Genomic DNA, 14,006 nt, shown 5'->3' with positions numbered 1-14,006 from the left:
ATCTGATGTAATTACTGATAGCCATCTTCACTATCTATACCACCTACGTTTGTGGCATCTGCAAACTTATTAATCATGCCATGTACATTCTCATGTAAATAATTGATATAGATGATAAACAAATAAATGAGGCACACCAATAGTCACAGGCCTCCAGTCCAAAACTAAACATTCCGTCACCATACTCTGCCTCCCACCATAAAACCAATTCTGGATCCCAGAATTGGAGCTTAACCTCCCAGAGCAGTTTAGCATGCGGGATCTTATCAGATTTGAAGTTCAACTAGACTATATCTATAGTCCTGCCCTCGTCAACCTTAGTTATTTTTTTCAAAAAAGTAATTTTTATCAAATTTGTGAAACACAAAACCAAACACATACCTGTCCCCAATCAATTCCATCTTCCTAAATGAATATATATCTCAGTTAGGACATGCAATCTCTTCTCTAGTTTTCCATGGGTCCTTCGATATATCTACCCTCATACATCTGAGAACCTACAGCACCTCCTTGACTGCAACTCAGACTATCTTCAAGAAATCCCCATTAACTTTCTCCAAGGCAAAGACAGAGCAGAAGTATTAGTTGAGGATCTTGCCCATCTCATGCATCCCCACACTTAGATGACTACTCTTTTCTGAGGGGTGCTATTCTCTCTAGTTACCTTTTTCCCCTTAAAATACATATAATATGTCTTTGAATTTTCCTTTATCTCATCTGCAAGAACTAATTTTTGCCCCCCTTTTTATTTCTTAAGCATGCGCCTCAATCCAGTATTCCTATATTAAACAAGGGGGTAACAAGCAGCCTTTAGAATTTTTGGCCAGCAGCAACAAAAATAAATTTTTAGCTGTTAAAAAGAACTGTATTTGAATACAACTCATTGCTTCATGGAGTGACCGCGAGTTGGTTGGAGCTTATACGGTAATAGGAGACAATCCACAATAACGGACTGCATTTTCTCCCCCCCCCCCCCCCCCCCCCCCCATATTCCATTATAACAAGGGTTATCTCCAGCATGTCTCCAGCATTTCCAAATTTTACTCTTTTCATCTGTCCTGAAAGGCCCAACTTAAATTTTGTTGGAGCACTAACATGCGAAGACAACATATTTCATGAAATGAGATGCAATCATCTCTGGCAAATCTGCATTTTTTACTCATTAATAATGGCTCCAAATAGGTAGCAATTAGCTAACTTTCTGGCATTTTCTGGATGGCAGCCACACACTGATATTTGGATAAAGCTTGGCAAGATTTAGAGCCAGTGACAAAGATGAAGTCCTGAGAATGCATGTTGCGGAGAGGCTTATTGAATGCGGCACAAAGCAAGGAGTTTTTAAAGAGCCAACAATCTGACATTTCAGCATTTGAGAGCTTTCATTTACAGTAGGTCCTATTTTTATGCCACCTTCCCTCTTTTGTTCCAATATCGGAAACAGCGGATAGTACTGTTCTCTAGTATGGGTAAAACGTATGGACTACTAAACGTGAAGGCATTCAAAATGAAACAATAGATGAAAAATACTTTTTCTTTTAGGATTCAAAACAATATTAAGCCTTGTCAGTTAAGATATCACAGCCAATTCTTATTTTTGCCTTATTTCCGTCTGCCTTATTACTGTACAGCACAGCATGTGACGAGCATATTCATAAACAATCTAATTGCATTTTCAGGGTTTGACAATTTTTTAATACATATATTAAAAAAATTATGTTGCAGATCTCTCCCTGAAATGGAAGCATATGTGAAAGATTTACCACTTAGCTCTTCACGACCGGACTTTGTATTCTCAAGCTGTGACCACAGGTGTTCAAGCTCTTGCTCCGAACGCAATTTAAATTCATCATAGGTTGCCTGCAATTTCACCATCTGTGGAATAACAGACGGACTCTGTTGGAACAAGGACTACTCAGATCCTTCATTTAACTATTCATTAGTTAAATGAAATTAATTGTTCAAAAACAAACAGTTCTGTGCTATGAATCCGTCCTCGTATACAGAAAGATGGAGGATATCATACCAGAAAAATTAACAATGGCAAATAAAACGATTTAAAATTTGAGGTTCCCCAGTGTCTGGAATAGTCCAAAACATAGTGGAAACAAGCAGCTAAACAGAACAATGACTAATTTCATTTAATTTGGAGACCTCAGCAAAAGTGTCCCTTTAGAGAGATCCATGTAACCCCCAAAGAAAATGAGGTGCCCAAATTTTGTGTAAGAGTCCAGGGTTTGATTTCCACTGCAGCTGCAAAAATGAGATCTGATGGGGTAGAAAGGGAACAATGCCAAATAGTGCTCCTCAAAATATAGGAAATCACATTTATGCAGTAGATGAGAAAACAATGCGTGTCTGGGATGGGGTGAAGGGGTTTCGGAGACGAGTTAACAAACGAAACCGCCGACTCTTGCCAATCATCCTTTGATTTTAGTAAGGTACTAGACCAAGTGGACCCGTTGGGCCCAAACCTCTCCTGCATTGGTGCAGCACCCTCTAATCCCCCCCTCCCTCCTCCCCCCTTCCTTCCCACCCCTAGGAGATAGATTTAAACTTTAAAATGTGAATAGCTTTAAAAATATAACACCGATTTCAATGAAATTTCTTCCATTAGCACCAAAGGGATGACGGTGAGTAAGGTGGGTCTAAAATTGTTGCGCTATCGTATACCGTTTTGGCTGTAGTTCAGGAACAAACAAACAAGAGTTTTAGTTTTAATTCTGATGTACCCCATTATTCATTACCAATTACTGGCCACACATTGATTTCACTCCTGCCATCCGGTAAAAGGTATTGGGAGTCTGAAAATTAACATCCAGGTTCATGAACAACTTCTTCTCAACATCATCAGGAAATTGAACACTAACTACATTCTAACTACATTGAACTCCAACTACATTCCAAACTACAAACTGCCTGGGTTGCACTTGGGACTTTCATTGTTTCGTTTTGGGACTCATGACAATAAAACACTCTTGACTCTCCCATCACTGAAACCTCGTGGTTAGCGCCCTGGTGTACCAGATCCCAGACAATGAAAAGATGGAATATTGGAAGGCAAAATAAATCTCAATAGCATGGTGTCAAGACAACAACCTCTCCCTCAATGTCAGCAAAATGGAGGACCAAGTCATCGACTTTAGGAAGCAGTGGGGGGGGGTACACACCGCAGTCACCACAATAATAGTGAAGTAAAGAGATAGTCGAGGTTTTCAAGTTCCTAGGTGTAAATACCTTGTTCCAAGCATATTGACACCACTGCCAATAAAGCACATCAACACCTCTATTTCTTCAAAAGACTAAGTGTCAGAATGTCTCCAGTGACTGGATGCATCATAGATTGATATGGCAATTGCTCTGCCCCAGTCCACATTGCAGAGATTGTGAACTAAGCCCAGTTAGACCCGCAAGCCAACCTCCCCCACATCAATGTCATTACCTCAGGAAAGCAGCCAAAATATTCAAGGACCACTTACAGCTTGGTCATACTCTCTGCCCCCCCCCCCTTACTGCCAGATACAAAAGCTTGAAAGCAAGAACTGCCAAATTCAAGACCCTCCCCCCCCCCACTGCTATCAAAATCTTGAGTGGACATCTTATAGCTAAAGGCATATTCCAGATCTCCCAATGTAACTTGTTGTGACCTTTACACTGGTTTTAAACTGCACTCTCAATAGCTGTACCACTATATTCTGCACTCTACATTTTCTCTTTTGCACTATCTTGAACTACTCACATATGGTATGATTTACCTGGATAGTACAAAAAACATTTTTCATTGTATCTTGGCACACATGACAGAAATAAACTAATACGATTCCAGACAAAATTGCTCAAATATTCTGTTAGCATGGTGCAGAAGAATAAACAATGATCCAAAAGAAAAGTATTGCAGATACTAGAAATCTAAAAACAAATACCCAGCATTCTGGAGAAACTACCAGGTAGGCAATAAATGTATTATTGTGGGAGAAGAGAACTCACCTTGCCTCTGGTGAAATATGTAATATTTCTACGATATATTGAATAAGAGTTTTCAAAATAATCTTGACGAGAGTTAAAATAAATTTCCAATTACAAGTAATTAGTTCCACTCACCTCTGCACGATGCTCCTGTTCCCTCTCCTCAAATTCTCTCTTCAATTCCTCCTGTTTCTGTTCGTATTCATGTTGAAATTGTTCTTGAAGTTTTGCCAAGCTCATCTGGCAAAGACTCTCCAAATTCTGATACTCATCTGCAAGAGACCATTGAAAAGTTTATCTCCGTGACAATTATCTGCAAGAAATCATTGAAAAGTTTATATCTGTGACAATTTTACTAATTTCCAAGTTTCTGAGAAAATAAAAAAATATTAGTGCAATAAGAGTTTCTCAAAGTTAATAAAAATCGAAAATGCTGGAAACACCAGCAGGTCAGGCAGCATCTGTGGGAAATGAAAAGTATAACATTTCAAGTTCAAGATCTGTTGTCAGAACTGGGAAGGAAACAAAAGAAGCTGGTTAAGCTGCAGGGAAGGAGGAGGAGGATTTCTCTGGTAGGGTAAAACTGGGGTGACAATGGAGATAAGATATTAACACAGTTATCTATCAATGAATAAATGGGAGCAGTTAGAGTCTGAGAATATAGATAAAAGAACACAAAATTTGCAAAATGTAGAGCATGAAAGCAGGTCAGGCTGGGCATGTCCTTCACTTCAGAGGGGAAAAAAAACACAGCTGCTGAGCCAATGTTAGATGGACAACTGGTACAGGCAGAAATCAAGTTACCTGAAGTTGGAGAATTCAACATCTATATACTAAAACTCTTGTTTGTTTTTTTGTTTGTTCTGAACTACAGCCAAAGTGGTACACGATAGCGCGGCAATTTTAGGCCCACCTTACTCACCATCATCCCTTTGGTGCTAATGGAAGATGTTTCATTGAAATCGGTTATATTTTTAGTTATTCACATTTTAACGTTTAAATCTATCTCCTAGGGAGGGAGGATAAGGGGGATGGAGGAGGGGGGGGAGAGGAAGGGGGGGAAGAGGTGGGGAAGGGAGGGGCGGGGGGAAGGGAGGGGAGGGGGGAGAGGTGGGGAAGGGAGGGGCGGGGGAAAGGGAGGGGGGAAGGGGGAGGGAGGAAGGAGCTGAGAGGGGGAGGGGAAGGGGGGATGGGGGGGAAGTGGGGGAATGGGAGGGGGGGGGAGAGATGGAGAGGGGGAGGGAGGAGAGGTGCAGGAGAGGTTTGGGACCAATGGGTCCTCTTGGTCCGGTCGTCTAAAATGCTGTAATGTTCCCAGATGGAAGATGAGGCATTATTTCTAAAGCTTGCACTGGGCCTCATTGTAACAGTATACAAGGCCACAGATCAATAGCTTAGAGCCTGAGTTGGAAATTAAAGTGGTAGGTAATAAGAAGCTCAGTGGTGTCCCAGCAGACGAATGCATTGGCTCCACAAAGCAGTCATCCAATCTATGTTTCATTTCTCCAATGTAGAGAAGACCACATCTTGAACACGAAATGCAGTACTCCAGATTGGAATGTGTAAGTGAATCGCTACTTCAACTGAAAAAACCTTTGCACTCCTGGTTGATGGGAAGGGAAGAGGCAAAGGGATAAGTGCTGCATCATATGTGGTTTCAAGAAAAATGCGGCAAGGGGATGAGTAGTGAGAACAATATTGGAACAGTGTCACAAAGGTAATGAGCCAAACTAATCTCCTCTGCCTACATATAACCATTTCCCTCCATTTCCTGCAAAACCATATGCCTATCCAAAAGTCTCTTAAATGCCACTGCAGTATCTGCCTCAACCACCATTCCAGGCACTCACCACCCTCTTCATAAAAATGTTGTGCAGCACATCCCCTTTAAACTTTGCCCCTTTCATCTTAAAACAATGCCCTCCAGTATTTGATTTTTCCTTCCCGGGAAAATGTTCTAACCGTTTATCCAATCTATCACTCTTATAATTTGATGTACTTCTACCAGGATTCAGCATCCAGCATTGCCGAGAAAACAATATAAATCTGTCCAATCTCTCCCTTCAGCTAACACCCCCTAATCCAAGCATTCTGGTAATCCTCCTCTTCACCCTCTCCAAAGCATCAACATATTTCTGTAATGCGGCGACCATAACTGCAGTCAAACCAAAGTCCTATATAGCTGCATCATGACTTCCTGACTCCGATACTCAATGGAAAGCAAGCTATATGCTTTCCTTATCACTCCATCTACTTATGTTACCACTTTCAGGGAGTTATGGACTTGGACTCCAAGATTCCTCTGTTCATCAATTCTGTTCAGGGTCATGAATTCATGCCATGAATTCTATATTCCCCTCCCCCCCTACATTTGACCTCACAATTTGTAACACCTCACACTTGTTTGGATTAAACTCCATCTGCCATTTCTCTGACCATTTCTGTTGCTGATATTTATTTCACAAAATGCTGGAGTAACTCAGCAGGTGAGGCAGCATCTCAGGAGAGAAGGAATGGGTGACGTTTCGGTCGAGACCCTTCATCAGATTTCACAAAGCCATGAAGTTAGCTAAAATCATAGACAATAGTTCAGTTTTAACTGAAATCTTAAGACAAATATTGGACATGTCACTTTCAAAAGAGACACAAGTTTTGGAAAGGAAACAGAAGAAATTTATTTGAATAACTCCAGGGTGAGTTATTAATATTACGCTTGTTATGTGGAGGACCCATTCTCCCTGACACAGTACTCTGAGGAGAATTTTGCAGAAGCATGGAAACAGAGTAAGCACCAATTGGACTGCTTTTCAAAAGTAATGTTGGTTCCACTGCTGAAACATTTAAATGATCTGATAACTTATTCTTACTTTTCTCAAACTTTTGACATGCCACTTCTTTATGCACAGCTTCAAGTTCATTTTGAAGTGTCTCCACCTTTTTTGACCATTCTTCCAACTCAGTTTGATGCTCTGTGGATATTGTCTGCTTCTGGTTCTCAATGCACTGCTTCTCTTCCTCCCACTCCGTTTGCATGCTCTGGTGGAATGCACAGCCAATTGTTATTAATCAGTACAAAACATAGAAGATTAATCAAACCAAAAAAAGAAAAATTGCTCTTCTGTTTTTAAACGATGATGTTTTGACACTCACCAATAGAACATCAACAACGTGCAAAATTATTAACATTTTAGAACTAATGTGTACCTTTGATTCAAAAAAGGCATTTTTAAAGTTTCTCTGATTAATAGGGTTCTATTCGTCAAAGTGTCCTTATTGTCTTTGGGATCTATGTTTTCAATTTTTATCAAAATAGGTTTAATTATTCACAAGATGTTATAATGGCACAAATTATATTTTTATTCCCTATAACTGTAAACAATAGTTTCTATATTCATTAACCACTTGAAAGAAAGTCAGAAATATTTGGGCAGATAACTTGATGTTTAAGGAACTGAATTTTGAGGAGTGTATTTTGAGGAAACCTTATCTATCTGTATTTCGTCTTCTATCAAGAACAATCTAAGCTTGTCCAGCTTCCCTTATAACTCTAACTCGGGCAATTCCCAGAGGACACCTTCAGCATCTTCTCCAAAGCCTCCACATCGTTTCTATAGTAGGCACACTGCACACAATATTCCAAATGTGGACTAACCCAAGTTTTAACTATGGTCTAACAACAGCAGCAACACAACTTTATACTGATTGCCCCAACAAATAAACGCAAGCTTGCCGCATGCCTTCTTTACCATCTTGTCCATGTATTACAATTTTCAAGAAGTTATGGCCTTCAGACCCCAGATCTCTTTGTACATCAATGCTCTTAAGGGACCTACCATTAACTGTATACTTGCCCTTGTTTTTGACTTCCCAAATGGAGCATTCCACATGTTCAGATTCAGCTCCACCCACCATTTTTCTGCCCAAATATCTTCCTTCTTTCTATACCGTGGCTTTCCTGTCATTGTGGACTGTTCTCTTGACCACATTTCATTTATTTCCTACAACTCTGCTCTCACCCCATTCCCCCTTGAAGGTGCTTACCTTTCGAGCCCCCAATCTCTACATTCAACATCATCCTTCTCAACAAGCTCCAATGAGACTCCACCACTCAATAAATATTTTTCCCCCTGTCCCCTTTCATCAATTTATTGGGATTGCTCGATTCCCAAATCCCTCGTACACTCTTCCATTCCTGCATACCACTCCCCACTGTATGACACTTTCCCCATACAACAGCAGAGGGTGCAACACCAGGTGGCACAGTAGTGCAGCGGTTGAGTTGCTGCCTTACAGAGTTAAAGTCCCAGGTTTGTTCCTGACTGAAAGAGCTGTCTGTACGGTATTTACACATTCTCCCTGTGACTGCATGGGTTTCCTCCCGCATTCCAAAGACGTGCAGGTTTGTAGATTAATTGGCTTTCGTAAATGGTTGCTGGTGTGAAGGATAGAACTAGTGCACGGGTGATCGCTGGTCGGCGTGGACTCAGTGGGCCAAATTGCCTGTATCTCTAAACTAATCATGTCCTTTCACCTCTCCTCTTTCACCATTTTGAGAACCAATCATTCTTTCCAGGTGAAGTACTTCTTTCAGTCTAATGTATAGCATTCAAGGTTCACAACATCTCATCTTCCATCGAAGCATGTTGCATCCTTCCGTACCTAATGCTGAATTCTCTAACTTTAGTTAATATTTCCTTTCTTCTTGTCTAGACAAGAGCCATTTCCACCTGCCATCCTTTTTTATTTCCTTCTCTGTGTCGAGTCTGGTCAATAGACAATAGACAATAGGTGCAGGAGTAGGCCATTCGGCCCTTCGAGCCAGCACCGCCATTCAATGTGATCATGGCTGATCATTCACAATCAGTACCCCGTTCCTGCCTTCTCCCCATCCCCCCTGACTCCGCTATCTTTAAGAGCTCTATCTAGCTCTCTTGAAAGCATCCAGAGAATTGGCCTCCACTGCCTTCTGAGGCAGAGAATTCCACAGATTTACAACTCTCTGACTGAAAAAGTTTTTCCTCATCTCCGTTCCCAATGGCCTACCCTTTATTCTTAAACTCTGGACTCCCCCAACATTGGGAACATGTTTCCTGCCTTTAACGTGTCCAATCCCTTAATGATCTTATACGTTTCAAAAAGATCCCTTTCATCCTTCTAAATTCCAGTGTATACATGCCCAGCCGCTCCAGTCTTTCAACATATGACAGTCCCGCCATTCTGGGAATTAACCTAGTGAACCTACGCTGCACTCCCTCAATAGCAAGAATATCCTTCCTCAAATTTGGAGACCAAAATTGCACAGTACTCCAGGTGTGGTCTCACTAGGGCCCTGTACAACTGCAGAAGGACCTCTTTGCTCCTATACTCAACTCCTCCTTTCATAAAGGCCGACATGCCATTAGCTTTTTTCACTGCCTGCTGTACCTACATGCTAACTTTAAGTGACTGATGAACAAGGACACCCAGATCTCTGTACTTCCCCATTTCCTAACTTGACACCATTCAGATAATAATCTGCCTTCCTGTTCACAGTGGTAACCTCACATTTATCCACATTAAACTGAATCTGCCCACTCACCCTGCATCCTCATAGCATCTTCCTCACAGTTCACACTGCCACCAGCTTTGTGTCATCTGCAAATTTGCTAATGTTTACTTTTAATCCCTTCATCTAAGTCATTAATGTATATTGTAAATAGCTGCAGTCCCAGCACCAAGCCTTGCGGTACCCAACTAGTCACTGCCTGCCATTCTGAAAGGGACCCGTTAATCCCTACTCTTTGCTTCCTGTCTACCAACCAATTTTCTATCCATGTCAGCATCCTACCCCCAATACCATGTGCTCTGATCTTGCCCACTAATTTCCTATGTGGGACCTTATCAAAGGCATTCTGAAAGTCCAGGTACACTACATCCACTGGCTCTCCCTTGTCCATTTTCCTAGTTACATGCTCAAAACATTCAAGAAGATTAGTCAAGCATGATTTCCCCTTCGTAAATCCATGCTGACTCGGAACGATCCTGTTACTGCTATCCAAATGTTCCGCAATTTCTTCTTTTATAATTGACTCCAGCATCTTCCCCACCACTGATGTCAGGCTAACTGGTCTATAATTCCCCATTTTCTCTCTCCCTCCTTTCTTAAAAAGTGGGATAACATTAGCTACCCTCCAATCGACAGGAACTGGTCCTGAATCTATCAAACATTGGAAAATGATCACCAATGCGTCCGCTGGCATGTCAGAATCACATCAAGCACAAATGACACAACCAAAATACCATCTCCCATATGTCACGCACCATCAGGCAAATCAGCTTGGTTTCACCCACATTTCCCTGTCATCCAGACTAACTTAGTTAGGTTTTTCTCAGGTCCAGCTTAAATTTGTCCTGAATTTTCCATGTTCTGTTTTTTTCCTTTGGATTACAGGGAGAGGTTAGATACATCTGGATTGTTTTGTCTGGAATGTTGGAGATTAAGGGGAGACTTGATTGATGTATGTAAAATTATGAAAGGCATAGATAGGGAGGACAGTATGAACTTTTTTCCCCCAAGGTGAAAATCTCCAACACTAGACGGCAAAGCTTTAAGGAGAGAGGGGAAAAGTTTAATAGAGAAGTGCTGGGCGTTATTTTACACAGAGAAGAGCGGGGACCTAGAACGCATTGAAGGGATGGTAGTGGAGGCAGCGGTGATGGTGGAGACATACGATAGTGGTGTTTAAGAGGCTTTCAGAAAGGCACATGGAAGTGCAGGGAATAGGGGGTATGAATCAAGTACAGGCAGATAAGATCGGTTTAACTTGGCACATGTTCGGCTGAAAGTCCTGTTCCTGTGCAGCACTATGCTACGTTCTTGACCTACACAAATAACCCTAACCTTACAGGCATGTCCCACCATCTTATATTGAACAACTCTGTCCCCATGAAACTCTGAAAACTCCCCCCCAAAAGCATTTTAACACCTTATCACAGACATTCCCTTTGAATTCTCCAATTTTAGGTCATCACACAACCCCCCCCCCCCTTATTCCCTTTCCCTCTCTTCCCAGTGCCCCACCCAGACTTGCACTAATTTCTCCCCCCCCAACCCACGCCCTCCACCGATATTCCTTCCTCTGGCTTCAATCCCTAACTCTTCTATCCTTACCTTACACTTTTTGTCTTTTCATCTCCGAGGTATGTAGAACCATTTCCCTACCAACCCGCCCCTCCCCCTCACCTGAATCCATCTATCACTTGCAAGGCTTTGTCCTGTTCTCCTCTTTTCCAGCTCTCTTCTCGGCTTTTCCCCCCCTCCCACCCCCCTCCCCTCCAAACCAGCATCTGCAGTTCCTTCATACACAAAAAAAATAATATCTAAATAGTGTTTTTCATACTTGCAGTTTCTCTGCTTCTTCTGCTACCGTTCTGATCTTCAGATGTGTCATTTCTTCTTCCAAAGCCTTCCTTAAATTCTCTGAAAACAAAAGTATAGGATAGGACATCAGCTCGTCTGCCATACCTACCATCAATCAGCACAAATTCAAACACATAAGTTTCATTCATTATAACTTAATTGGCTCAATTTGGGAGAATATAGCTTCAGGTTTTGACCCAGGCTGGTGATTCAATAGGACACCCATTACAAACTGTTCTTTGAAGGTAGTCTATTCATGTTCAAAATGTTCTTTGAAGGCACTCTATTCAGAGGTTGTGTCCGGCTCTTTTAAATGGTGTAAAAGTTCATAAAACCATTGTCAGGACAGGAGCAGCATCCTGGCTGAAACTTAACCCACACCTAACAGCACTGAAGCAGATCATTACACAGCTGATTGAGAGGTGCCTGTGCTTTAAAGTGACTGCAATTACAGTAACATTCCATTAATCCAATGCATTTGGGACTTTAATGCTGCCAGAGTTCCAGTCTTTCCAGAATGTTCGACAGTTTTTCTATTAAAAGCCCAACACACTTTCACAGGATAGATTTAAACTTTAAAATGTGAATAACTTAAAAAATATAACACCGATTTCAATGAAACTTCTTCCATTAGCACCAAAAGGACCACGGTGAGTAAGGTTGGCCTAAAATTGTCGCGCGATCGTGTACCTTTTTGCCCATAGTTCAGGAACAAACAAACAAACATACAAGAGTTTTAGTATGTAGATTAAGCGAACGAGGGTATCCAGAGAGAGAGTAGGGCCTTCAGAAACCAAAGGGGTCATTTCTGTGTGAAGCCACGGGAATTGGGAAAAATCCTCAATGAGTATTTCTCCTCCGATTTTACTGTGGAGAAAGGCATGAAGATTGGGGAACTTTGGACAGTTAATGAAGATGCCTTGAGGAGCGTCTGCATTACAGTCGAGGAGGTGCTGAACATCCTAAAGCATATGAGGGTAAATAAATCTCCTGGGATTGATCAGATATACCCATGGACATTATGGGAAGTTAGAGAAAAAATTACAGGCATCCTGGCTAAGATATACAAATCATCATTAGACACGGGTGAGGTGCGAAAAAACCGTGTAAGGTGGCTAATATTGTGTCTCTATCTATGAAGGGCGGCAAGGAAAAGCCTGAGAACTATAGAGCCTAACATCTGTGGTAGGCAAGTTACCGGAGAGGATTCTAAAGAACAAGTTGGATATGCATTTGGATAGATAGGGATTGAATAGGGACAGTCAGCATGGTTTTTATTTATTTATTTTTTTTTATTTTATTTTTTACAATAGGTGCAGGAGTAGGCCATTCAGCCCTTCGAGCCAGCACCGCCATTCAATGCGATCATGGCTGATCACTCTCAATCAGTACCCCGTTCCTGCCTTCTCCCCATACCCCCTCACTCCGCTATCCTTAAGAGCTCTGTCCAGCTCTCTCTTGAAAGCATCCAACGAACTGGCCTCCACTGCCTTCTGAGGCAGAGAATTCCACACCTTCACCACCCTCTGACTGAAAAAGTTCTTCCTCATCTCCGTTCTAAATGGCCTACCCCTTATTCTCAAACTGTGGCCCCTTGTTCTGGACTCCCCCAACATTGGGAACATGTTATCTGCCTCTAATGTGTCCAATCCCCTAATTATCTTATATGTTTCAATAAGATCCCCCCTCATCCTTCTAAATTCCAGTGTATACAAGCCCAATCGCTCCAGCCTTTCAACATACGACAGTCCCGCCATTCCGGGAATTAACCTAGTGAACCTACGCTGCACGCCCTCCATAGCAAGAATATCCTTCCTCAAATTTGGAGACCAAAACTGCACACAGTACTCCAGGTGCGGTCTCACCAGGGCCCGGTACAACTGTAGAAGGACCTCTTTGCTCCTATACTCAACTCCTCTTGTTACGAAGGCCAACATTCCATTGGCTTTCTTCACTGCCTGCTGAACCTGCATGCTTCCTTTCATTGACTGATGCACTAGGACACCCAGATCTCGTTGAACTCCCCCTCCTCCTAACTTGACACCATTCAGATAATAATCTGCCTTTCTATTCTTACTTCCAAAGTGAATAACCTCACACTTACCTACATTAAACTGCATCTGCCATGTATCCGCCCACTCACACAACCTGTCCAAGTCACCCTGCAGCCTTATTGCATCTTCCTCACAATTCACACTACCCCCCAACTTAGTATCATCTGCAAATTTGCTAATGGTACTTTTAATCCCTTCGTCTAAGTCATTAATGTATATCGTAAATAGCTGGGGTCCCAGCACCGAACCTTGCGGTACGTGGGAGATTGTTTTATGAATTTGACCGAGTCTTTTGAAGTAACTGAAACCTCAGGGGCAATTTTTTCCTCACATGGGTTTAAGGAACGAACTTCCAGAGGAAGTAGTTGAGGCAGGTACTATAACAACACTTAAAAGCTATTTGGACAGGCACATGGAGAGGAAACATTTAGAGGAATATGGGCCAATCACGGGCAGGTGGGACTAATGTAGACGGGATACCTTGGTCGGTGGGGCAAGTTGGGCTGAAGGGCTTGTTTCCATGCTGTGATTCCTAATAGGATTAATTTGATTTAGCATTGTTTAAGAAGGTACATGGAGTTTTAGATGAG

At 41.9% G+C, this 14,006-nt stretch overlaps 1 protein-coding gene across 9 annotated transcripts in view; it reads right to left on the bottom strand.

The window, feature by feature from the left end:
* The window catches only part of pcnt (pericentrin), a 194,484-nt gene that overhangs the window by 125,127 nt on the left and 55,351 nt on the right, over nucleotides 1-14,006 (bottom strand). For all 9 annotated transcript variants that reach the window (XM_078403749.1, XM_078403752.1, XM_078403754.1 and 6 more), the window contains 4 exons: nucleotides 11,343-11,422; nucleotides 6,831-6,999; nucleotides 4,099-4,235; nucleotides 1,761-1,872 (listed from right to left, as the gene is read on the bottom strand). In XM_078403749.1, coding sequence (XP_078259875.1) covers nucleotides 1,761-1,872; nucleotides 4,099-4,235; nucleotides 6,831-6,999; nucleotides 11,343-11,422 — 498 coding nt within the window. The remainder of the gene's footprint in view (nucleotides 1-1,760; nucleotides 1,873-4,098; nucleotides 4,236-6,830; nucleotides 7,000-11,342; nucleotides 11,423-14,006) is intronic.

Source organism: Rhinoraja longicauda, chromosome 8 (genome assembly GCF_053455715.1).
Source record: "Rhinoraja longicauda isolate Sanriku21f chromosome 8, sRhiLon1.1, whole genome shotgun sequence".
Taxonomy (NCBI): Eukaryota; Metazoa; Chordata; class Chondrichthyes; order Rajiformes; family Arhynchobatidae; genus Rhinoraja; species Rhinoraja longicauda.
This window is presented reverse-complemented; position numbering and strand designations above follow the sequence as displayed.